General features: G+C 36.7%; 3 protein-coding genes and 1 non-coding gene across 4 annotated transcripts; 3 read left to right on the top strand and 1 right to left on the bottom strand.

Moving 5' to 3' along the window:
* The first annotated feature begins 696 nt into the window (after window positions 1-696).
* On the top strand, window positions 697-3,477 carry LOC125212509. Its single transcript, XM_048112705.1, has 5 exons — window positions 697-978; window positions 1,374-1,543; window positions 1,938-1,974; window positions 2,424-2,499; window positions 2,953-3,477. The coding sequence occupies exons 1-5, from the start codon at window positions 786-788 to the stop codon at window positions 3,071-3,073; spliced, it is 597 nt and encodes a 198-aa protein (XP_047968662.1). The 5' UTR covers window positions 697-785; the 3' UTR covers window positions 3,074-3,477.
* An 804-nt stretch (window positions 3,478-4,281) lies between these two features.
* Window positions 4,282-6,912, top strand: LOC125205137 (protein FMP32, mitochondrial-like). The gene is made up of 7 exons (XM_048103958.1): window positions 4,282-4,739; window positions 5,040-5,171; window positions 5,258-5,317; window positions 5,812-5,888; window positions 5,985-6,041; window positions 6,389-6,455; window positions 6,546-6,912. The coding sequence occupies exons 1-7, from the start codon at window positions 4,611-4,613 to the stop codon at window positions 6,663-6,665; spliced, it is 642 nt and encodes a 213-aa protein (XP_047959915.1). The 5' UTR covers window positions 4,282-4,610; the 3' UTR covers window positions 6,666-6,912.
* A 934-nt stretch (window positions 6,913-7,846) lies between these two features.
* On the top strand, window positions 7,847-7,918 carry TRNAP-CGG. The gene has a single exon. It is a non-coding gene; the product is annotated as a tRNA-Pro (tRNA).
* Window positions 7,919-8,324: 406 nt separating this feature from the next.
* On the bottom strand, window positions 8,325-12,195 carry LOC125208079 (DNA-directed RNA polymerase III subunit RPC8). Its single transcript, XM_048107637.1, has 8 exons — window positions 12,089-12,195; window positions 11,741-11,956; window positions 11,580-11,675; window positions 10,922-11,009; window positions 9,269-9,353; window positions 9,097-9,172; window positions 8,926-9,012; window positions 8,325-8,638 (listed from the first exon to the last, which is right to left on the bottom strand). The coding sequence occupies exons 2-8, from the start codon at window positions 11,849-11,851 to the stop codon at window positions 8,594-8,596; spliced, it is 588 nt and encodes a 195-aa protein (XP_047963594.1). The 5' UTR covers window positions 11,852-11,956; window positions 12,089-12,195; the 3' UTR covers window positions 8,325-8,593.
* Window positions 12,196-23,560: the final 11,365 nt, after the last annotated feature.

Genomic DNA, 23,560 nt, shown 5'->3' with positions numbered 1-23,560 from the left:
CTGTAGCATTGTTTTGTTAAAAATAGACAAGAACTTATATGAAATCAAACATGCTCAAACAATCTGAATTTTCTTTCTTCAAGTTCGAAATATAAAAAATGTCGTTTCTTGCATGAACTGAAATATAACTCGAATGAGATACACAATGGACAAAGTAATTAATGGATTAGAATATGTGTCTCGGGATAGACTTTCTTTCCAGAATCCAGCGACTAATGTTCCGAAGAGGTCCAAACCCAATGATGTCGACTCTTAGCTCTTTTCACTGGCAACGTCGTGATCTACTCGTTTCTAAAATTTTCGAACAAGAATCATGAGTATTATCGTTTCCAAAGTAAAATATACGAAAGGTTAATAACCTTACCTTATTTAAATAAATGGAGTATATAATAATTATGTGATAAGATTTATAATTATAGTAAATATATTATATTTATAAACTAATTATTAGTGATAAAGAATTGTAATCATTATAAATTTATTAAGTACATTTGTAGAGTATTTTGAATTTAAGTAAAACATTTGAATTATGTATTATTCTTTTCTATAAAATATTACTACTATTAATATAATTTGAATTATGATTTTTTTAAAGTTATGTTTTTAATAAAGTGATTTCGTATTTGTGGAAACAATAAATAGTAGAAAAGGAGGGAGTTGTACAGTAACAAATAAAATCCCCAAATTACAACACAAACATAAAATTGCAGCAAAAATTAAATAGTAAAAACAGCAGCAAAATAAAGATCGACGACGACGGAAAGAAGGCGATACCGCGCCCTAAAATGTCGGAATCGCCCAACTCCGGCGACTCAGCTGGCGCCCCTACCAATTCCAAACCCAAAATACCAAACACGGACGATGGCAGTGGCGCCAACAAGGGAAGATCCTGCAAAGGCTGCCTCTATTATTCTTCTCAATTTAAATCCGACTCCAGGAATCCTCTCTGCCTTGGCCTCTCCCGTTCCCTCCCTAATGGTATAATAGCCCTAATTTCGATGTTGATTTCCGCCTCGTCTCTTAAGCTCTTCTTTTTCGTGTGTGCTTAGTTCCGATCGATCAATGGATTCGGGATTTTCGGTTTTCACACAATCACACACTTATTCCGATATTTAATTGCAAATTACACAGTATTTGCTTTTCAGCTATGGTTTTACTAAGTTGGTGTAATGAGCTTAAGATTGTTTGCTTTAGAACAGATATTGTCTAATGAATTTAGAGAGTTTAGGAATTGTTTGTCATTGGGCTCTTTGCCTGTGTTAATTGGTTGTTGGAGAAATGGTGCAGCATATTCTTATTGATTAGTTTAAGAAGATGTGCTTAATGTTTTGGTGCATATGTTGAAGATAATGATTTCATGTTTGATTTTGTAGCTCCTCGGTATATTGTTGGGACATCTGAGATGGAAGCATCTAAAGATGGTATGATCCTCAGGGATTTTAAATACGGCTGCGTTGGTTATTCTATTTACGCCGACCAAAAGAACCGAGCATCTGATCCACAGCAGTCTGAACCGGAATTGCCAGTCTGTATGGGAATTGAGGCAAGTGTCACAGTCTGTTCATCTATTCCGGGTGTCCTAGTTGCTTCAGTTTAGCTGACTTTGATTGTAATTGATTCATGCTGCATTTACGAAATATCTGTATTCAAGAAGAATGAGTGCAGTGTATAGTAACTCCTTTTTCTTCTTCCATGATGACACCTTTTGTGTGCAATATGATTTTTCACAAAAAAAAACAATTTTATGGACTGACGATGATTGGTGATTGCAAAGGGGGCCTGGTTGAGGGAGGGGATTTGTCTGCTTATTATCTTTATGGATTTAAGCTTTTCATAGTGAAATTTATCATTAATATGTCCTGTCGTTTCTCTCCTCTATCTGTCACATCTTCAGCTTACATGTACTCAACTGAATATAGATTTTTCCTTCCTACCAGGTACTGGTGGATAGGAAAATCAAAGAATCTTTGGCTGGTAAGTGTCCTGTCTTTGTAATAAGCAAAAAGTTTGTTCAATGTGTTTTATTATCTGCATTGATTGTTAAAGTTACAAAAGCGTGAGCTGCCATACGTGACACCGTGATAAACAATTAATGGAATTCCGGTGAATCATCTTAGCGCTCATGCAGTCATTCTTGAAAGTGCTTTTACTCTACTCAGTATTCTGATATCATCACTATGGAGAAGGTTATTAGAATGCACAAACTAGGACACAATGGTACTAGATTGCACTTTGCATGAAGTCGGTCATGAAATGAAAATGACTTGCCTAGTTCCCAGATAATTAAAGTAATTATGCAGTATATATATAATATGTGTGTGTGTGTGTGTGTGAACTGAAGCTTGAAGCTTGTTTGGTTATATTATTGTCACAAACCTTCTTGAGTTAATACCAGTATAATCTGTATTTTGCTATTCTTACAGATGGAAACAAATCACCAGTACCACAGCATCGGTTGCCTCAACCAGCTAATGTTAGTCGCGATGAGTTTCTAAGCAGGCAAGTCCATCTATATTTCATTATGTGTCATGTTTGTTATATGGCTGGTTAAATTGTCAAGTAGGTTCCCATGGCGGACGGATAAGGATACGATTAGTGCTGTCTCATGTAACGAAGGGTCACTCATCAGCTATAGGTTTAGCTTAGTTAAATGGCCATTGTATGGACACCTCCTCTTACTTTGATGGGTTGCAGGTTTAGCTTTTTTCATCTGCGTATGTTTAGGGTCTTATTTCGGGTTTATTAACACTACGCAAACTTACCACCTCATGCATTCAAAAACCAACTTTGCGACTTCATGATATCACATATCCTGCAATGTCCACCAAGAATTTGGATTTAGAGAGTGTCAAATTTTTCCACTGAAACGATCAAGGGAATTTTGATCCGAAAATCATTGTATGCATTGGCATTGATATCGTCGACAGTTTCATAATTTCTTTCTTTGTGCAGGTTTACTCGAAATGCAAACCTGATTGCAAATGGGGTAGCAAAGAACATCCGTAGAGTAGGGAACCAGATAAAACAAAGCATCGATGATATTATGTACCCCTACAGAAAAAGACCAAAGTAAGCGGAGATGTCCGTCCATACAGTCTGGGAAAATGAAATGGGAGCAGGAACAACGCCTCGAGCAATAACGTACACCTGCTGTCTCTGTTCACCCCGTTCAGATTCCTTTGAGGGCAAGAGACGATATCTGCACGACTTCCAGTCATATACTCCAGTTTGCTACTTATCTGTTGCTATGTTCAATCTGAGTATTGGAGTAGCTATTTGTAGGGTGCGTTTTTAAAATCTATTTTGGCACTCGAAATTAGTCTATAATTCTTACAATAAAATCAACTGCAGAATATGTTAAATTAGCATTTGTGATATATGAAGCGTGCTTCATTGCACAAGGCTCTCTAAGGTAGTGGGTTTAAGCCTCAAGAAGGTGATATCTAAATAAAGTCTAATGATATCTAAATTTTCCTAGAGTTTTTTTTTTTTTTTCATTGTGGACTCGTAATAATCATGTATGCTTATACGCTTTTTACAAAACGTTATATATCATGCCCACACTTGATTGTCCAATTGAGTGGCTGGGGGTGCCACTCTGCTCAAACGACAACTCTCCCCGGGCTTTGCTTTTCGCCCCTAGAAGTTCACCCCTTCGCTCGCACTCGTGGATGCAAACCTAGGAGGGCCTGTTGGAAACGATTTAGCGAACCAACATAATGGTAGAATTTGAGAGAGAAAATGGAGACATAGAAAATGAATTGGTGTGAAAATTGAATGAGGAAAATAAATAGGGATGATAGCAAAAGATAAATCTGTAAGCTATATACTCTGTTAGCTAATTCGCCGCGAGGGCATTGGATGAAAGTCGCGCCCTCTTTCGCTCCAAATTGTGACACCCGTCATGACAAGCCATCTACAACATGTTTCTTACGCAACCTGTCTATCGCTTGACCGAGACTATGAATGCACAAATAATCATAATAGACCACCTGGAACACGTTTTTTAGACGGCCCCCTTCGACAGTGACCGAGACTCTGCGTTATGAATGATCTAACAATCACTATGACTTCAAAAAAAAATGTGAAGGTCCTTAAGATTTATGGTTATAGTGGAGACGAAGTAGGAAATGACATAGGTGATCTCGAGGGCCTAAAATGAAAACACAAAGTTTTTCATCAATTTTTAAGAAATGAAAAACATGGTAGAAATGTTTAACCACTTTTTCGAAGTCTTTTTCTTTTATTTTCCTCAGCGTTGCTTATAAATAATTCCAAGTCTCCAACCTTCAGCACGAAAAGGTTGTGAAACCCATCTTTCAATTCAGTTATCATTTCCTCTGCAGAAACTTCCCCTCACCTTCCATATCTCAATCACGATTTCCCTTTTCTCTATCCCTTTAACTCCGCCCCCTTTTTGTTGTTTGATCAGCAGATAAGCAAAGAGAGCCAAAAATTTGATCTTTGAGCTGATTTCAGCCGATTGTGTTGATTAGAAGCGAAACCCTTCCCGATTTTGATAAAATCTTTCATCCCATTTCGCAGTTGAAACCTTTAGAGGAGGTTTTGTTTAAAATTTTGTTCTTGATTGAAGTGCCAGTTGGATTAGAATGACCGCGTACTCGGCGGCGTGTAAGCGGGTGCTGAGATTAGGACCCGGGTTGGCCGCGACCCGACCCATTTCCGAACTTGCTAAATCCAACGGCAAACGTATCTACCTCGTCGACACTCTGGCCCTTGTAATTATTTGTTTTTTATAATAGGGTTTTTGTTATTTGGAGTTGAAATTGGTGTTTTTGTTTGATTGCTTCAATTTGTTCTTTTGATTGCCGTTTACAAACTTGTGTTTTTCTGTTTTGATATTCTTAGCTACAGTATTGCTGTTATGCTGATTTAGTTACATTAAGCCTTTTTGTGTTTTTTTTCAAGGTTTTATTTACATTTTTTTGCCCTTTTGTGTTGTGATGGTTTAGATACATTCTTTCCTTATGTGATATGATGATTTTGGTTACATTTTTGCTTGTGATGGTTTTGATTAGGTGAGGAAACTCGAGGCACAGGGGGTGGAGTCGAGGCAGGCGCAGGCAATAACCGAGGCAATGATGCAGGTGCTGAATGACAGTATGGAGAATGTCTCTGGTTCCTATGTTTCTAAGAGTGAAATGCAAAAGGTGAGCTGTTTTTGCATTTCTTTGTTTGGTGTTTGTTGGCAAAGAGGGAATTTGTAGTGTTAACTTCTTTATCTGTTTTCGAGTAGAGCGAGATGTTTCAGGAAAACAATCTGTCCATGTTCAAGACGGAAGTCAAGAGCTCACAGGTATAGCAAATGTGACTTTTGTCTCTTTAAAATTGATTCTATGTTGAGATTAGTTCTTAGTAGTGTTCGGGACTCTTTTCGTTGCTGGAGTGGGAATATATGTTATATTTTGCTAGTATATGATCAAAGCTTGTGATTGTCTTGTTATGAATTTGATTGTTAAATATGTAGAGGTCTAATATTGTGGTGGTAGTATAACCTTTTCTGTTACTAAGCTAAACTATTATATTCGAAATTGATCAATATTGTTAATTTGTTATATACTTGTCTAGTAAAGATAATATCCTATAAAAGAAAAGAGGGCATGTTTGTAGATGACCATGAAAAACAATACTACTACCATTTATAATAATAGACACTTCAAAATAGAATATTGGACCATATATTTCACTTGAAGGGAGTAAATCTTTTAACTATGTGTTTGACCACTCCAATCTCAGAGAAATGTGTATGTTAGGTGAAGACGCACGTAATTGATTTAATTCTAAATGCAGGACCACCATTTCTCCATGTTACAACATGAGATGGAAAAAATCAAGAATGATATAGAGAAGATGCGTAGTGAGTTAAGGTAATGTAGATAAATAAACTTCGTCTATGCAGGACTTTTCTTATTTTTTCTTTTTTTATTTCATTGAGATATACACTAAAAACAATTTTGGAACAGGTACGAAATCGACAAAGTCACAGCGGGGCAGCGCTTGGATCTTAATCTTGAACGGGGGTAAGTTATTTACCTATATATACGTGAGAGGGATCAAATGAGTCCCCTTCTTATCAGGAGCCCTATTTTTATTAATGCACCGAACGAATAAAGTTACTGATTCGCTGTATCATTTATTAAACTCAATATAATGAAATGTACATGGATTCAAATCTTGGAGGCATTTCATTGTTTTATTTTTTGAGTTCAATGAATTACTACAACAGATTCAGTAATTTTATACGTTGGGTGCATTATTAAAAAATGAACTCACAGATTCACGATAAGAAGAGAACTTATAACATCCATCCCCAATATAGAAGTACTTTTAGTTTTTAGCTGAAATATGCATCTGCCCTTATTTGCAGGAGGATCCGAGACGAGCTGAACAATCAAAATCAAGAAACAACCAACCTCACCACCAAACTTGATCGAGTGAGTAACTTCTACACGAAGTTGCTGAATATTGATAGTTCTTGAACTTGTATTTATGCTCGACACGTTGTCTCGGTTGTGTGATCTCAGGAAATCCATACACTGCGAGCTCAACTGGAAGCTGCAAAGTATGATGTGATCAAGTATTGCATAGGTACGCTCGCTTCTGTCTCTGCAGTTGGTCTTGCTGTACTCCGTATTCTGATGTAGCCAATGGGTGCCATTCGACTGGTTTTCGTGGGGATTTTATACTCATTTTTTATGTGTAAAATCCTTGACTAAGTAGAAAACTAGACTCATTGGTTAGGAGGATTCAAATAACAATGTACCTATTGATTGGCTTTTTTTGTTTGCAAGCTTGTAATAGTTTTCTTATTTAATTCAAGATGTTGTGTAATAATTTACTCTTTTGAAAAATCTATTATTATGTGCAACGATTGCAAATTTTTTTACTACATTTTTAATCTTTTACTCTATTACTATTTCATAGTGATCCTAAAGATGAGGTTTTTTATTTTATCAAATGAATAATGTGTGGTTAGGGCTGCACAAACAGATAGCGGGTAATACCCGATCCTGACCCGATATCAAAATTACTGATACCGGTTCGGGATTGGGTGTTTAAGGAGTGGGTTTGTTGTGTATCAAGTAGCTCGATCGAGTATACCCAAATACCTGACTACTACCTGATTTAATTAATTTGTGGCTAGTTAATGATAATATTATTAATGTGCATATTTATTTGTTTGCTGCTAGTTACTAAAATCAAATTTTAATGCCTGAATTTAATTAGTATACAAAGGTGTTATCTCAAATAATCTAAATGTAATGAGCAGATCATATAATTCATCCTGGTGGAAATTAACTTTACCAATTTCATGTCCAGATTTTATTTAAAGACAATATTACTAAATAAAGAGTTAATTAGTCAATTAAATAATGATGTTTTGTCAAATTTTGATCTATAAAATTTCAAATTGAAATAATAAATCATGAAGTTTTAATTCCTATTCTCAATTATTCCATCTATTACAAAACGTCATCTTTTAGTGATATTTAAACTGATTTATTTTCAGTAAAAGAAAAGAAATTTAATGTACCAAAAGCAATATGTTAGGGACCAAAAGGTCACAAATTTAATGTATGGGACCAAAAGAACTTTAGGACTAATGTAAGAGACTAAAATTGGACTTTAGTCTTTTCATAAAACACGTCATTTTGAACGTCATTCAAAGACACATTTTGTATACAGATGGAACAATGGAAAAAATTTGAAAATCTATGATTTAATATTATAATTTTAAACTTAGTGGGATTAATCAGAATTTGACCAAACTTCGACCTAAATATTCATTCAATTAAATGAAATCTATCTTGAAAGAATAACACGTGGGTGTTTGGTCTAGTGGTATGATTCTCGCTTCGGGTGCGAGAGGTCCCGAGTTCGATTCTCGGAACACCCCTTAATAATCCTTTTTCTTATACAACATCAATTCGTTTGATTATTATGTCTATATTAATGTTGTTTGTAATAAGTTCAAACAATTTCATCAATATATAGCCACCTTAGTCCAAATCACCATATAATTAGAAATAAATTGCCTTCAACGCCTATTTTTTTAGCAATTCAAAACTTCATATTTATGAAATGACTTGTAGTATAAGATTTTAAAGATTGATATATACTTAGAATAAGATGATTATCATAACAAAATGTGTTTGGCCCATTAAATGATTGTATAATCCTTAATGTGGGAGATGACCACAAACAAATTTTGTGGGGTTTGCATGTTTGATGTTTATCCAAAACCATATCACGTTTCTTAATAACCTTTGGAGCTTCTTCTCAAAGAATATACACATAAATCATGCACTAATAACAGCTGCATCTCTTCAGTATAAAATTTTATATGAAAATCTGAGGGTTGTATAAATTTGAAAAGAAAATTTCACCTCAAAACAAAAAATACTAGTACCTGATATCTAACACTTTCACTAAACTACCAAAAACAAAATGTCATATAATACTTGAATTGGTTAAGACAACATAACTAGCAAAGAAAAAATCCCTAATTAGTACTACCTCCTCAATCACACAATACTTCCTCAGTGAGTCCAAGTGTTTCACTCCCAAATCATCACCACCATGAAGTAGGGCCTAAACCATCCATGTCAAGAGAACCCTGCCATAAAAAAAATATATTACATCAATTTCATAAATCAAATACTCATGTTGAAGCATAACATTTTAATTCAGTTTTCTACAGAGAGGCATAGAGAATCCAACAGAAAAGGAAAGCCAAAGACGAGAAAAAGACGGGCCTCAATAAGCCCGCACAAAATGGATCAGATGTGCTTGAAATAATAGGCCATGAATTCAAGAAGAGCCAATAATGAAATGACAAATATTCTAATAGAGACTTGTATGGCAAGATTGGTATAATGAAAGAGATTTTAATGTATGACTTACGGTGACCACCATGGGGGCAAATGGCTTGACATCTTTCGGCTCTAAAGGTATAGGCGGATAGCTCACATCATGAACTATAAACCTTATCTGCAATCAAGCAAGAAAATTATGTGGTTGCATACAAGGTTGAACAATTATCAAAGTAAAGAATCGGATTGCGACCAAAATTACCTCATCCTCTGCATCCAATGTGTAATCCACTGAGTAATCCTCAGTTCTAAAATTCCAGATCCAATTAACCCTATTCCTGATACAGAAAAAGAAAAGCTATAACAAAAGCTGATGAAAGAACCTAGGCACAAGTACAATCTCTATTAAATTTAATGAAACGAGAGAAGCTCACTTGTGTCCTGGGACTGGTTCATTGCTGTTAGGAGAGAACAAAAAAGGGACAGGTACATATATATCATCGAAAAACCCAAGCGACACTGCCAAGGAAAATACAATGATTAACATGACCACCCACCATAATTTTTTGGTAACAAAATGCTCTTTGTGCATAACTTTACATGCAAATATAACATTATGTATACAACACACAACTTTTCACTACTGACCAATACTATGAAGAGGAAAAGTACAAATCACATGCCATTTTATGCATGGGTATACTAAGGGGTTTGTTCAATAAAAGTCCCAAGAATAAGAAACTATAGGTTCTCTAAGAAATAATATATCTTAGGACGTAGTACAAAGCAAATGGTGCAAAAATGACTAAGAGGTTAGAATGAACAAAAAAAATATTGAATGTCAAAACAATATTCACATTAATATAATACGGCTCATATTATGCTTGTTACAACATTCTTGAGAACTGCTTAACCTCTTCAAGAAAAATCTAAGCCTGTGATACCAATATTAGCAGTAATCCAAACCTGCATTTTCTGTCTAACATATTAATGTAACCTAGTAGGATTTTCTGTTTCGCCAACAGATGATCGGATGCAAGTTTATGTTATGATTAAGAGATGTCACTCCTTGCGGAGCTTATTTCTCTCTTGATGCAGTACTGACTAAAGCATCATAAATGATAAACAAGTGTTTCCACTTTCAAGTGTTAGCTCTGCAGGAACGAAATCATGAAATAAGTTATGAGAAAGAGAACTGAAAATGTATGTCCCTGATCTAAAGACAACTTCACCCGCAGGTGTTAGCTCTAAAGGAACAAAATCCATTACAAAACACTAGAGCTCTGAAGAGTATACAAACTTGGGTTTCTTGAGTTACCGTCCAACTATTATACCATTATATTTGATAAATTTCAATCAAACACACACTTTTGTTAGTTAGGCATTGTATTTCTTTCACCCTTTAATACTTTCCCCGTTGCTGGCTTGCTGCGTTTAGTAATTTAGTTCTTTGTGCATGATCAGATGAACACTCTGTTAGAATTCAACATTGGTGCACTCCAACAGATAGGTAAAAGGAAGAAGATGATGCAAGAGTCTTGCAATTAAACTACCAGAAACACACCACAATTTACACAGCAAAAATAACGCATGACCCTGCTTGATATAATAACCCCATGATTAAAACAGAATAAAAACAAACCAACGATGGATGCACCACTTGTGGTCCTTGGCCTCAAGCCAATACCAAATAAATTCCTAGACGAGGCTTCCCTTTTTCAACATCTAGGGTATGCATAGACATGACTAAATTCTAAAAGAATAAGGAAATCCTAAGATATACACAAGTCTAAAGATAAACACAAGGCTCAAAAGGAAAAGAAATCCTAAGATAAACATGGCTCAAAAGATATGAACAAGACTAAAGATAATCCTATAGCTAAGACTCCACGAATTCACCAATAATAAATACGACCAATTAATAAAGATAAAGACAAGAAAGCAGGGAAGCTATTGATACTCATGTATAAATATTACTCTCTCTGTAGAATTTTCATGCTTATGGAGAATCATGACAATGGTCATAGAGGCACTTATAAATGAAAACTCACTAAAAAAACCAGAACATGTAAGAAGTTGTAACTTACATCGTAAACCATCCACCGTAGATTCTTTAAGCCGAGCTGTTATGATCTCTCCCACAAACGGACGAAACATTACCAGCCTGAACTTCACCTGAATGAGACACACCAAGTTAAACTGTCACAATTCCGAAACCCACTCAACCAGTGGCAAAAATGACAATCTCTACAGTTTCACTATTTACACGAAATATGACAACACATTGAATACTTGTGAGCTATGCTAAATAAACAGAATTATACTTGTAAACCAACTATTTTGTGATGTTATATTTTGAATCAAAGAAAAGCTACTTATGGAGAGTGAATTTTGCAGCAACATTAGTACAATTCCAGATAGGTAACTCTGTCTTGGACTTCCTGCAGCCACTATTCCTGTAATCATATCAAATTTCTCAACTTCTTATTCAATTAAAAATGATGGCAGGTTGGATATGATAGATGTAGATTTAACTTCACAATATAGTTGGTTTACAAGTATACTTAATTTCTTTCCCATCATTGAAAGAAAACAACATATTGCAATCAAATTGCTAGTGAAGCAAAATGCATGATCCAATTAAAAGATGATACAATGGGAAAAAAAACAACTGAAATCGACAATCAAATAGAAGTTTAGCATTTAAATATGATAATTAAGTTGAGAAATGTGTAAAAGCTTTACCGTGTAAGTTGAAGCCCCATCACCAGGAAGTATGAAACCGCCAGTAATTGACCGAATATCGTACACACTAACACATAAGCCCTGTTTATCAATAACCTAGAAGAAATGGAGCGAGTAAGCAAATGGAGAAACATAGAGAGGAAGCAGAGAGAGAGAGAAACCTTGTCGAGGAAGATTAAGTCGAGCTGCTCTTTAATGGCTTCATCGAGGGGTCGATTGAGGAGGTGAGGGGGCAACATCAAAGTGTGCTCTATTTCACTCAGGAAAAACATTTTCTTGGTGTGGAAAATGGCTGAGTTTCACCCGGATTTTGCACACAGCTTGTGTGACTTGTTCAGGAAAAGAATCTATACATATCGTTGTGAAATTATGAAGCCCTGTTTGGTGGGAAACGATGAATTGATGGCAAAAACTATTAGAAGGATATTGGTCCAATGAAATGATAGCGTTTTGGAACAATTATAAAGCACTGAGTCTGCAAAAGAGGAAGAAGAAACGGCTGTGCTCACCCGAAAAACTGAATCTTGGAGGTGAAGAAATTTGTGTCAAACCAAATCATCAACTGGTCGGCGGAAGGGGGAAGAGGAGATTGTGGACGCGTAGTGTATTACTCTATGTTGGGCTTTTAATGTTTTTAATTTTTTAGTAATGGGTTTTTAATATACTACTCCAGTAGAATTTTAATTTAGATTGTTGCTAAATAATTTTAGATCGCCCACTTCTGTTAAATAATTTTAGGGTTTATATTTTGTGTATTGTGTTTTATGCAGTAGAACTTTATTTTATGAGAGAGGATTTTTGGTTTTCTTTATATATTTATTGTGTATTCTGTTTTATTCATTTATGAGTATTACTCCATTCGTCCCACAAAGATTGTCTCATTTTTCTATTTCCGTCTGTCCCACAAAGTTTGTCTCATTTAACTTTTTATCATTTTTGGTAGTGGACCTTATATTCCACTAACTCATTCTTACTCACACTTTATTATAAAACTAATATATAAAAGTAGAACCCACATTCCACTAACTTTTTCAACTCACTTTTCATTACATTTCTTAAAACTCGTGTCGGGTCAAAGTGAGACTATCTTTATAGAACGGAGGGAGTATATTTTTTACGTTTTGTACTTCTCTCTCCAAAGTAACACTACTCTTCATAAAATGGAAAAGCAAAATCAATCAATTAATAAATACTATCAAGTATCAACCAAGTAAAATGGAAAGAGAAAATCAATTAATCTATACTATACAGTTTGTTTTGAGCTGTTTTGAATAGTCATTTTTGTTTTCTTTGAGGAATGTAATTGTAATTTAATAAAAAAATTAATAAAATTATTAAACTATCTTTTCTCTTTTTCTCTTTTGAATCGATAATTTTGGTAAGAGAATTATATTTGTAACTATCCGAATTGTATATTTGTATTATTAATATTCCATGCATTTAACAATCTATCTATATATTATTATATATATAAAAGGCGAGTTTTGGCCTTCTTTTGATATATTTATAAGTTTTGGGCAACATCTTGAAATTTTTGTAATTGCTCAATAATGCAAATCAACATAATAATAAAATCACATAATGGTATTCAATTGAAACGTTTTATCAATTGAAATTGTATAATGGTATTCAATTGAAACGTTTTATCGACCACATAAGTGCTACTCCCTTCGTCCACCATTAGGAGCCTCATTTATGGGTGACACAGATTTTAAGAAATGTTAAGAAAAGTGAGTGGAAAAAAGTTATTGGAATATGAGTCTCACTTGTATATATTAGTTTTAAATGAAATGTGAGTGACATGAGTTGGTGGAATGTAAGACCCTATTACCATTTATAGTAAAAGTGAACCAAGACTCATATTCGCGTACGGATTAAAATGGAAAAATGAGGCTTATATTCACGGACGAGGGAGTAACATTTATGAATTGATCAATCTATCCCATAGCATGACCTTAATGAGAGATTTTTGGTTATTTAAGATAATTTTTGGTTATTTTAACATGACCTGTCTCTATCATATTTTAAGATAATTTTATTTTTTAAAAATAAAGATAATTATGATACCAGCATATAACCAATCTATCCCATAACATGACCTTAATGAGGGATTTTTGGTTATTTTAACACGACCAATCTCTATCATATCTTAAGATAATTTTATATTTTTAAAATTAAGATAATTATGATACGAGCATATAACTAATCTATCCCATAACATGACCTTAAAGAGGGATTTTTGGTTATTTTAACATAACCAATGTCTGTCATATCTTAAGATGATTTTATATTTTTAAAATTAAGATAATTATGATACAAGCATATAACAATGCAACGCATACATGTCGTAGAATTAATAATAAAATGTTATAAGGGAAATAATAAGAAAAAAAATATAAAAAGGAAAAATAACCAAAAATCCCTTATTATGAAAATGTTATAAAAATATCCCACTATAATGCTTCGTTCGGTACATGGGATTGGAGGTGTGGAATTGGAATTGGAGCCTTCAATTCCAAATCCAGTGTTTGATATCATAAAAATTCTTGGATTTGGAATTGAATTAAATTCAAAATCCTCCAATTCTACAATTTGAATTCCAATCAAAAGTATGTTGGTTTTATGGAATTACAAGAGATAACCGGGCGTAATACAACCCAAGAAGGAATACAGAAATGAACTGAAACGAAATTTACAAACGGAAATCGAAACTATAAACCGTAGAACAGGAAATAGCCGAGTCGACCAGGCGTAATACAACCCAAGAAGGAATACAGAAATGAACTGAAACGAAAATTACAAACGGAAATCGAAACTATAAACCGTAGAACAGGAAATAGCCGAGTCGAGGAGGCCTCTTTCCGCAAGACGAGATACGCCCCGGTAGTGCTCTTCGGATTGGCGTTTCGTCCCCAAAGATAAAACGGCTGCGTCTCTGGTGAAGCAGCACCGCTATCGACAGAGCTCCGGCGAACTGGATGGAGGAGAGGCATAGCTTCGACAGAAAAAACAATGCAGAGAGAAGAGAGAGCGTATGATGCAAATGCTATGTGAATTCTAGTTTTTGGTGTCTAGAATGAGTAGCCTATTTATAGGCCCAGTCCACTGTAGGGGTCAACGTTGTCATCAATGCTAGACCGTAACGGTCGTTGGTTACGAGCCGTTACGGTCGGGCGTTACAAGCTCAGAGCTAGAGAGGTTGAATCTAGATGCTTCTAGATTCAATCATGACGTGGACTGTCACGTGTCAGCCACGTTGGCTTACCGCGTCATACTGATGAGGTGTCATCCCGCTTGGCTCGCTGACGTGCAAACGGTGGTGGTCTAAAAAGAACTAGACCCACTAGCCTTGGGTCGAGCTTAAGCACCAAGCCCACGACTAGGCCCAAAGACCAATTGCCAAGATCCAAGTCTAAGTCTAAGTCTAAGGACAAGGACAAGGACAAGGACAAGGATAAGGACACGGGCACGAGCACTGGCTCGGGCTCGCGGCACGCGGCGCGCGGCGCGCGCGTGTGCGCGCGTGTGGGCTCTTACAGCCCATCTTAGTCCACTATAATTATTACATGTAATAATCTTTCTTATTAAATACTACTTTAATAAGTTTGTAACTTCCAGTGTGGGATAATTAACTCTCTTAATTATTTCATAAGCTTCTCTCATAGCTCATTTAAGTTTGCAATTTTGCACAACTTTAATCCATTATTTCTCACTCACCGGGAATCGGATTTGAGAAAATGAATATACCACGGTCATCTACTCCGAACGTAGATCGACGCTATATCATTTAATTTCACAAAATTAAATGTCTCGTTGAAATTATAATTGGTCAATGTCCATTGACCGACATAGATTCCAACAATCCCCCACATGAGTGGAAATAGCCAAATGCAAATGCATGCAGACACAAGCTCAACCCAAGAGAGGTATATAAGCATAAGGATAGGTAGCTTTTAGCTTTGAACCTTCCATAGTCAACACCATCGGATACACATGCGGCCTAGTAGTGCGATGCTTTGAACTAGTCCCCCACGGCGTGCACCGAGACAATGGTATTAACACTTAAACACCTCAACCTCATCCGTTCTCACGTTTTGTGTCCTTTGCGGCCTTGGACACCACTTTGGATTCATAAGTGTGTAATTTGAAGCGGCCACACTTCACACTTACATAGGTGATTCCTACTCGAGTATCTTGCCCTACTCGGTCTCTTTGAGAACTCAATCTCCTTGAGATCCTTAGGAATCATTAAAAGTCATAGACTTATCCTCACCACAAGGCAAGTTTTCAACACTCTATTGCTCTTTAGGGAATAGATGTAGACAAGTGTTTCACACGAACTCTCATAGCTTAGTTTTCCCATTGAACCAAGTTCTTGGGATCTCTAGTCATCATGGTTGGGTTACCACTATGACAATTCTTTAGTTTGTGGATTTCAAACCCATTCCCTCTAGCAACTTATTCATTTGATCACGGTTTAACCCTTTGGTTAGCGGATCCGCTAGATTATCTATTGACTTCACATAGTCAATTGTAATTACGCCTGTTGTGATCAAATGTCTTACGGTATTATGTCGTCGACGAATATGTCGAGACTTACCGTTATAGAAGCATTATTTTCCCTCCCGATAGCGGCTTGGCTATCACAGTGAATCAACACTGGAGGCACTGGCTTAGACCAACCTGGAATATCCTCAAGGAAGTTCTTAAGCCATTCGGCTTCTTCTCCAGCTTTATCTAAAGCTATGAATTCCGATTCCATGGTTGAACGGACTATACATGTTTGTTTCGTGGATTTCCACGAGACAACACCACCTCCAATAGTAAAGACGTATCCACTTGTTGAAAGTGAGTCTTTATTGTCGGATATCCAATTTGCATTACAGTAAATGTAGCCCATGATTTTGAGTATGCTTTAGATATCTCAAAACCCTTACAAGAGCTCTCCAATGCTCTTTGCTCGGATTACTCGTGTAACGACTCAGCTTGTTCACGGCACAAGCAATGTCCGACCGAGTGCAATTAGTCAAGTACATAATGCACCCAATGACCCGTGCATATTCTTCTTGTGCAACGGGTTCGCCCTTGTTTTTGCTCAAGTGAACATCGAGTTCAATTGGAGTCTTAACCGGCGCGCCATCGTAGGCATTGAATTTCTTCAATATCTTTTCAACATAATGAGATTGGGTTAAGATGATTCCATCGGATGTTCTTAGAATTTTCATTCCAAGAATTACATCGGCTAGACCCATGTCTTTCATGTCAAAGTTTCTCTTTAACATGACCTTTGTCTCGTTAATCACTTGAGTGTTACTACCCATGATTAACATGTCATCAACGTAAAGACACACTATAACGTACCCGTTATCAGTGCTTTTAATATAGACACATTTGTCACACTCGTTGATTTTAAACCCATTTGATAACATTACATTATCAAATTTCAAGTGCCATTGTAACGGCGCTTGCTTCAATCCATATAGGGACTTTACGAGTTTGCATACCTTTTTCTCTTGTCCAGGTACTACAAACCCTTCGGGTTGTTCCATATAGATTTCATCCTCTAATTCACCATTTAGAAACGCAGTCTTAACATCCATTTGATGAATCTCAAGATTGTGCAATGCAGCAATCGCGAGAAGCACTCGGATAGATGTAATCCTCGTTACAGGTGAATAGGTGTCGAAGAAGTCATGTCCTTCCTTTTGTTTAAAACCCTTTACAACCAATCGGGCTTTATACTTATCCACTGTTCCATCGGCCTTAAATTTTCTTTTAAGCACCCATTTGCACCCTAAAGGTTTCGCACCTTCGGGCAAATCGACCAACACCCAAGTGTGGTTTAGCAAAATTGAATCAATTTCGCTTTGAACAGCTTCTCTCCAATGTAACCCATCTGGGCCATCGAAGGCTACTTTTATTGATGTTGGCTCTTCATCCAACATAAAAGCAATGTAGTCAGGACCAAACGTTTTTGGTGTTCTGACTTTACTACCACGTCTTAGTACTGCATCACTTGGATCAGGCCTCACTCGCTTGCGCGATTTAGGCTCTTCATTCGCGGATTTAGAACTAGTGGCTTCATCCACTGTTTTAGAACTAGTGGCCTCATCTTCAATTCTTGTCTCAGAATTGATTGGGACTTCTTCTTTGTCCTTGCAAGGAAATGTATTTTCGAGAAATACGGCATTCCTTGACTCGATTGTTGTTCCTACTGTAATAGTCGATATTTCAGACTTGTGAACAACAAATCTATATGCACTACTGTTAAGTGCATATCCAATGAAGATACAATCAATCGTTTTAGGTCCAATTGTGACTTCCTTGGGCGGGGGAACCATCACCTTCGCCAAACACCCCCACACTTTGAGGTATTTGTAGGATGGTTTCCTTCCTTTCCACAACTCATAAGGAGTGATGTCTTTTCCTTTGAGTGGGATTTTGTTTAGGATATAGTTGGCTGTCAAAATAGCCTCCCCCCACATGTTCTGGGGTAATCCTGAACTCAGTAGCAACGCATTCATCATCTCTTTTAGAGTTCGATTTTTGCGTTCTGCTACACCATTAGATTGTGGTGAATATGGAGCTGTTGTTTGATGAATTATACCACTTGCGTTGCATAACTCTTCAAACGGGGCTACATACTCGCCTCCTCTATCACTTCGAATCGCTTTGATTTTACAACCAAGTTGATTCTCAACCTCGTTCTTATAATTTTTGAACGCTTCAATTGCTTCATCTTTACTTCTTAAAAGATAAATGTAGCAATATCTTGTGTAATCATCTATAAAAGTGATAAAGTACTTTTTACCACCTCTAGTTTGCACCATCCTTAAATCACATACATCCGTGTGAATTAGTTCAAGGGGTTTCGTTTTCCGTTCAACTGAGTGAAACGGTAACTTAGTCATTTTAGCCTCAAGACATATTTCACATTTGTCTTGGCTATCCACTTCAATTGCCTTTAGTAAATCTAAGTTTACTAATCTTTTCACGGCTTTTGAATTTACATATCCCAATCTACAATGCCACAAATTTGAAGACTCGGTCAAATAAGAGGAAGTAGATGCTTTATTATTATTGTTAGCCAAAGGCTTTGGAACAAGGCGCGTAGCCACACTAAGCTTGAAAAGTCCATCGGTTACATAACCTTTTCCGAGGGACTTCCCAAACTTGTACAAAGCAAACCTATCAGACTCGAATACAAGTTTAAACCCCTTATTAACTAGTATTGATCCTGACACTAGGTTCTTGCGGATGTCCGGGACATGCAGCACATCCTTCAAAGTGATAGTGACGCCAGACGTCATCATGAGAATCACGTTGCCAATGCCGAGGACTTCGGACGATGCTTGATTCCCATGTTGATCTTCCTCCCTTCAACAGCAGTGTAGGAGGCAAACTTGCTCCTATCTGAGCAGACATGAGCCGTAGCGCCGGTGTCGATGTACCAGCCGCCCTTGTTGTCAACAATGTTGACTTCTTCAGTGACCACGGCAACGAGGTCATCTTCATTCCAGTCCTTGAACTCTTTCTCAACGACGTGGGCTGCCGGCTTCTTCTTCTTGCTGCGGCAGTCTTTGGCAAAGTGGCCAATTTTGCCACACTTGTAGCACTCGCCTTCAAACTTCTTTGTAGGCTGCTTTCCCTTCCCCTTGTCCTTCTGATTTGGGCGAGGGCGTTTGTTGGAGGGACCGCCCCGCTCCAACAAGTTGGCTTTGACATCAAGTGGGCTAAAGCCCTTAGCCTTTTGATCGATCTTGCGCACATCCGCTTCAATGCGCAGCTTCACGATCAAGTCTTCAAGACTCATCTTCTTTCGCTTGTGCTTGAGATAGTGCTTGAAGTCCTTCCAGCTAGGAGGAAGCTTTTCGATGAGTATGCACCGCACAAAGTTGTCGGGCAAAATCATCCCTTCAGCCACGAGTCCGTGGATGATCATTTGGAACTCTTGAACTTGTTCCATGACTGGTCTAGAGTCGACCATTTTGTAGTCCGTAAATTTGGATACTACAACATGTTCAGTACCTGCAGCATTATCGATACTGTACTTCTTCTCTAGGCTTTCCCACATCTCTTTGGATGTGGTTACAAGGGAGTATACATTGTACAAACTATCATCTAATGCACTTAGAATAAAATTTTTACAAAGATAATCTCCTTTGCGCCATGCTTCATAGTCCGCCAAGATATCGAGCCTCGTCTCTTGATCACTTGGCGCGGGCGGCTCGTTTTCCGTGAGGAAGTTGGCGACGCCCAATGTTGTCAAATAGAACAACATCTTTTGGTACCACCTCTTGAAGTCAGATCCTCCAAACTTAGGTGGCTTCTCGGCGGGTGGCATCATTCTAGGTGCCAAAGGTGCCGCACTTGGTCCTTGGAAGGAACCATTCATGTTGCCCCCGAAGGAGCCAACAACATGGTTGGGCATAGGGCCCCCACCATTCATGTTGGGCATAGAGCCCGTCATGGTCGCACTGGTCCCGAAGGAGCCAATACCCGTGCTGAACCCGAAGGTTCCAACACTCGCATGAGACCCGAAGGCCCCAGCAGTCGCGTGAGACTCGAAGGTCCCAGCATTCGTGTGAGACCCGAAGGCCCCAACACTCGATCCATTAAAGGATCCGAAGGAACCACTAAAAGTGGAACCAACCGACCCACTCGAGGTGGATCCACCAGTGAGCCCATGGGTATTAGTATACACCCAAGGGGTTGTTGATGAAGATGGATAGAGCCCGGGAGTTGGCATCATCGTGGTGGATGCCATAGTGGAGGAAATGATGGCGGCGGCGGTGGCCGGAGTGGACAGTGGTGGCAGCGGCGGTGTTGGATTCAGTCGACATCTCCAGCAAAGATGTTTAAAGTATCGAAAGTTTTAGTTTCAGTTTTAGGTCCAAATCCCTTCAAAAGCAAGTCGTATCTCGTCTTGCGATTGTTGGATTTATGGAATTACAAGAGATAACCGGGCAATACAACCCAAAGAAGGAATACAGAAATGAACTGAAACGAAAATTACAAACGGAAATCAAAACTATAAACCGTAGAACAGGAAATAGCCGAGTCGAGGAGGCCTCTTTCTGCAAGATGAGATACATCTTAGTCCACTATAATTATTACATGTAATAATCCTTCTTATCTCCCTCCGTCCCAAGGAAGATGACCCCTTTCTTGGCCGGCATGGGATTTTATGCAACTTTATTTTGTGTGTTAAATGGAGAGAGTAAAGTAAGAGAGAGGAGATAAAGTAGAGATAAAGGGGTTTCCATTTTAAGTAATGGGTCATCTTAGTTGGGACAAACCAAAAAGGAAAGTGGGTCATCTTTAATGGGACGGAGGGAGTACTAGTTTAATAAGGTTGTAACTTCCAATGTGGGATAATTAACTCTCTTAATTATTCCCTAAGCTTCTCTTATAACTTATTTAAATTTGCAATTTTTGCACAACTTTAATCCATTATTTCTCACTCACCGGGAATCGGATTTGAGAAAATGAATATACCACAGTCATCTACTCCGAACGTAGATCGACGCTATATCATTTAATTTCACCAAATTATATGTCTCGTTGAAATTATAATTGGTCAAAGTCCATTGATCGACATTGATTCCAACAAAGTAGTGGAATTCTTCTTGGTCTACGAAACCTGAGTAATTTTACCAATTCTGATTTTAAACTATTTCAATGGAAGATAAACACAACTATATTAACCAAAGAAAACAAACCAAAACAAAAGAAACCATCAAAAAATTTCCAATTGTTCTCATCAATTGTTACACACTGCACACATTCACACACACTACACACACACTGCACATTCTCACACACACTGCACATACACATCCACACACACTGCACGCACACATTCACACACACACTGCACACATTCTCGCACACACACTACACACACACATTCACACACACTGCACATACACATTCACACACATTGCACGCACACATTCACATAGACAATACACAGTGCACATTCACATACACGTTGCATATATTTCATTCACATACCCCTAATTCAATTCCATAGAATCCCAATCCCAATTTCAATTCCAATTCTAATTTCAATTCTGTGTACTAAACGGAGCTTAACCAAAAATGTTATAAGGGATTTTTGATTATTTCTTATTATTCTGTTGCAAGTCCTAACATGATGAGGGGTTGAGGGCATTCTAGTACAACTAACAACTACTTCTCACATCCGTAAAAATGAGTGATTACCTTCCAATCCATGTACAACGAATTAAAAGGATAAAAGGACTGAACTCTTTTTAATTCTATGCTTTTTCTCTTCCTCTCCACTAGCAGTTTGTGAATTATATAAAAGAATTATTGAGTGTGGCGGCTGTGAACTCTGGAGGGAGAGAAGTTTCAAGCTCAAATGTTTTTATTACTTTCTTTTTATTCAATTTGGTTGTAATTAACTGTAATTCATTAGGCCTAAATTTTTTTTATTTTATTTCTCTTATTTGTAAAGATAAGTTGGAGTATTATTTGTTTTATTGTACCTTGATATTATTCCAAACACCTAAATATAAATTAAATTATTTACGCTCGATCAAACTATAGGTACTAATAAGTCGTTCAAGATATCACAGCGATACATAATTCAACAAGAAAAGTCAATCACACAAAGCTACGGTATAAATCACACATTTTTTTGCTTAAGTGGGAGAAATCAAAAAAGCAAAAAATGACTCGTGACTACTTCAGTTCTTCACTACAGCTCAACATTAAAAGGCAGGTGTTACATTCTATCAATTTTAACAAAAAAATTCATCCTGAAATTTGCGAAAACATGTTGCATATTGTTTTAGCCAAATACGAAATATTTAGATTAAAAAATGAATGACGAGCGTCGAGCTCCTTTTATACATGACATTGACAGAAATGGAGTAGCCGAGTAGGAGATGGTTGATGTGATTCGCTCTAATTTACGACATGTATGCATTGCATTGTTGTATGCTCGTATCATAATTATCTTAATTTTAGAAACATAAAATTATCTTAAGATATGATTTACCGATTTTTTTTGTTCATGCTTATATATTTAAAAAAGGTGTAGCATAATCCAATCCCAGTTCGAGCTTATAATATTTGGAGAAGTCCCAAATTACCCTCCCCCAAGATCAACTTTCTCCTCTTTCAATTCAATTCTACTCCATTCATCCCATAAAAATATGGGTATATGATATGACACGTGAATTAAAATAGATTGGTAAAGTAAAAGGATGAGGGGAAGGGTAGTTAAAGTATTGTTAATGGATAGTGAGACCCACATTATTGTTAGTGTTTTAATGGTGGTATAAGTTATAAATAACTTGATGTAGAGGAGTAATAAATTGAGATATCCTACCATAAATAGAAATGTCCATATTTTTATTTGACGAGCAAAAATAAAAAGTGCACATACTTTTATGTGACTTTTATGTGACGGAGGAATATTAAATTCAATGTTAGAATAGAGGACTAAGGTATACACAAAATTCTTATCAATTTTTCGCAATGGCGATGGAGATTCAAGCTTTTAAAGTAGGATCATATTTCACTATTTCCACTTTTTTTTATTTAAATTCGAGCCAAGTCAAATATACTCAATTAATCGTGGAGTACATTTTTACCAAATTAATTTCAGTTACGATCAGCCGTGGGACAATTTAAAAAAATGTAATTTTGTATTTCGGTCTCAAAAATTATGAAATTAATTAGATATCAACCAAAAGGTATGATTTAAATCAATAATCCCTCAAATAAAATACTCCATCCATCTCAGGAAAGATACTCTTTCTCGCGACAGGAAGGGATTTTATATACACTTATTTTAAAGTGTTCAATGTTTAAAAGTGGGACATGAATAAATTCAAGCGAGAGAGAGAAATAATTGTTTCATGTTAAAAAGTAAGAGAGATGAATAGAGTAATTAATAAAATGTTGTTGGCCGTTTAAAAATAGGAAAACTGAATAAAGTTAAAGAG

The sequence above is a fragment of the Salvia hispanica genome, chromosome 1, assembly GCF_023119035.1.
Source record: "Salvia hispanica cultivar TCC Black 2014 chromosome 1, UniMelb_Shisp_WGS_1.0, whole genome shotgun sequence".
Classification (NCBI taxonomy): domain Eukaryota; kingdom Viridiplantae; phylum Streptophyta; class Magnoliopsida; order Lamiales; family Lamiaceae; genus Salvia; species Salvia hispanica.
This window is presented reverse-complemented; position numbering and strand designations above follow the sequence as displayed.

Bases quoted from the DNA above. Each gene is read 5' to 3' on its own strand.
- LOC125205137 (XM_048103958.1), top strand. From the start codon at position 4,611: ATGACCGCGTACTCGGCGGCGTGTAAGCGGGTGCTGAGATTAGGACCC. The intron at 5,172-5,257 runs GTGAGCTGTTTT...GTTTTCGAGTAG, and splicing joins CTAAGAGTGAAATGCAAAAG to AGCGAGATGTTTCAGGAAAA. The intron at 5,889-5,984 runs GTAATGTAGATA...ATTTTGGAACAG, and splicing joins AAGATGCGTAGTGAGTTAAG to GTACGAAATCGACAAAGTCA.
- LOC125208079 (XM_048107637.1), bottom strand. From the start codon at position 11,851: ATGTTTTTCCTGAGTGAAATAGAGCACACTTTGATGTTGCCCCCTCAC. The intron at 9,013-9,096 runs GTAATTTTGGTC...GCTTGATTGCAG, and splicing joins CATTGGATGCAGAGGATGAG to ATAAGGTTTATAGTTCATGA. The intron at 8,639-8,925 runs GTAAGTCATACA...TTTTTATGGCAG, and splicing joins TTGCCCCCATGGTGGTCACC to GGTTCTCTTGACATGGATGG.
- LOC125212509 (XM_048112705.1), top strand. From the start codon at position 786: ATGTCGGAATCGCCCAACTCCGGCGACTCAGCTGGCGCCCCTACCAAT. The intron at 1,544-1,937 runs GCAAGTGTCACA...CCTTCCTACCAG, and splicing joins CAGTCTGTATGGGAATTGAG to GTACTGGTGGATAGGAAAAT. The intron at 1,975-2,423 runs GTAAGTGTCCTG...CTATTCTTACAG, and splicing joins AATCAAAGAATCTTTGGCTG to ATGGAAACAAATCACCAGTA.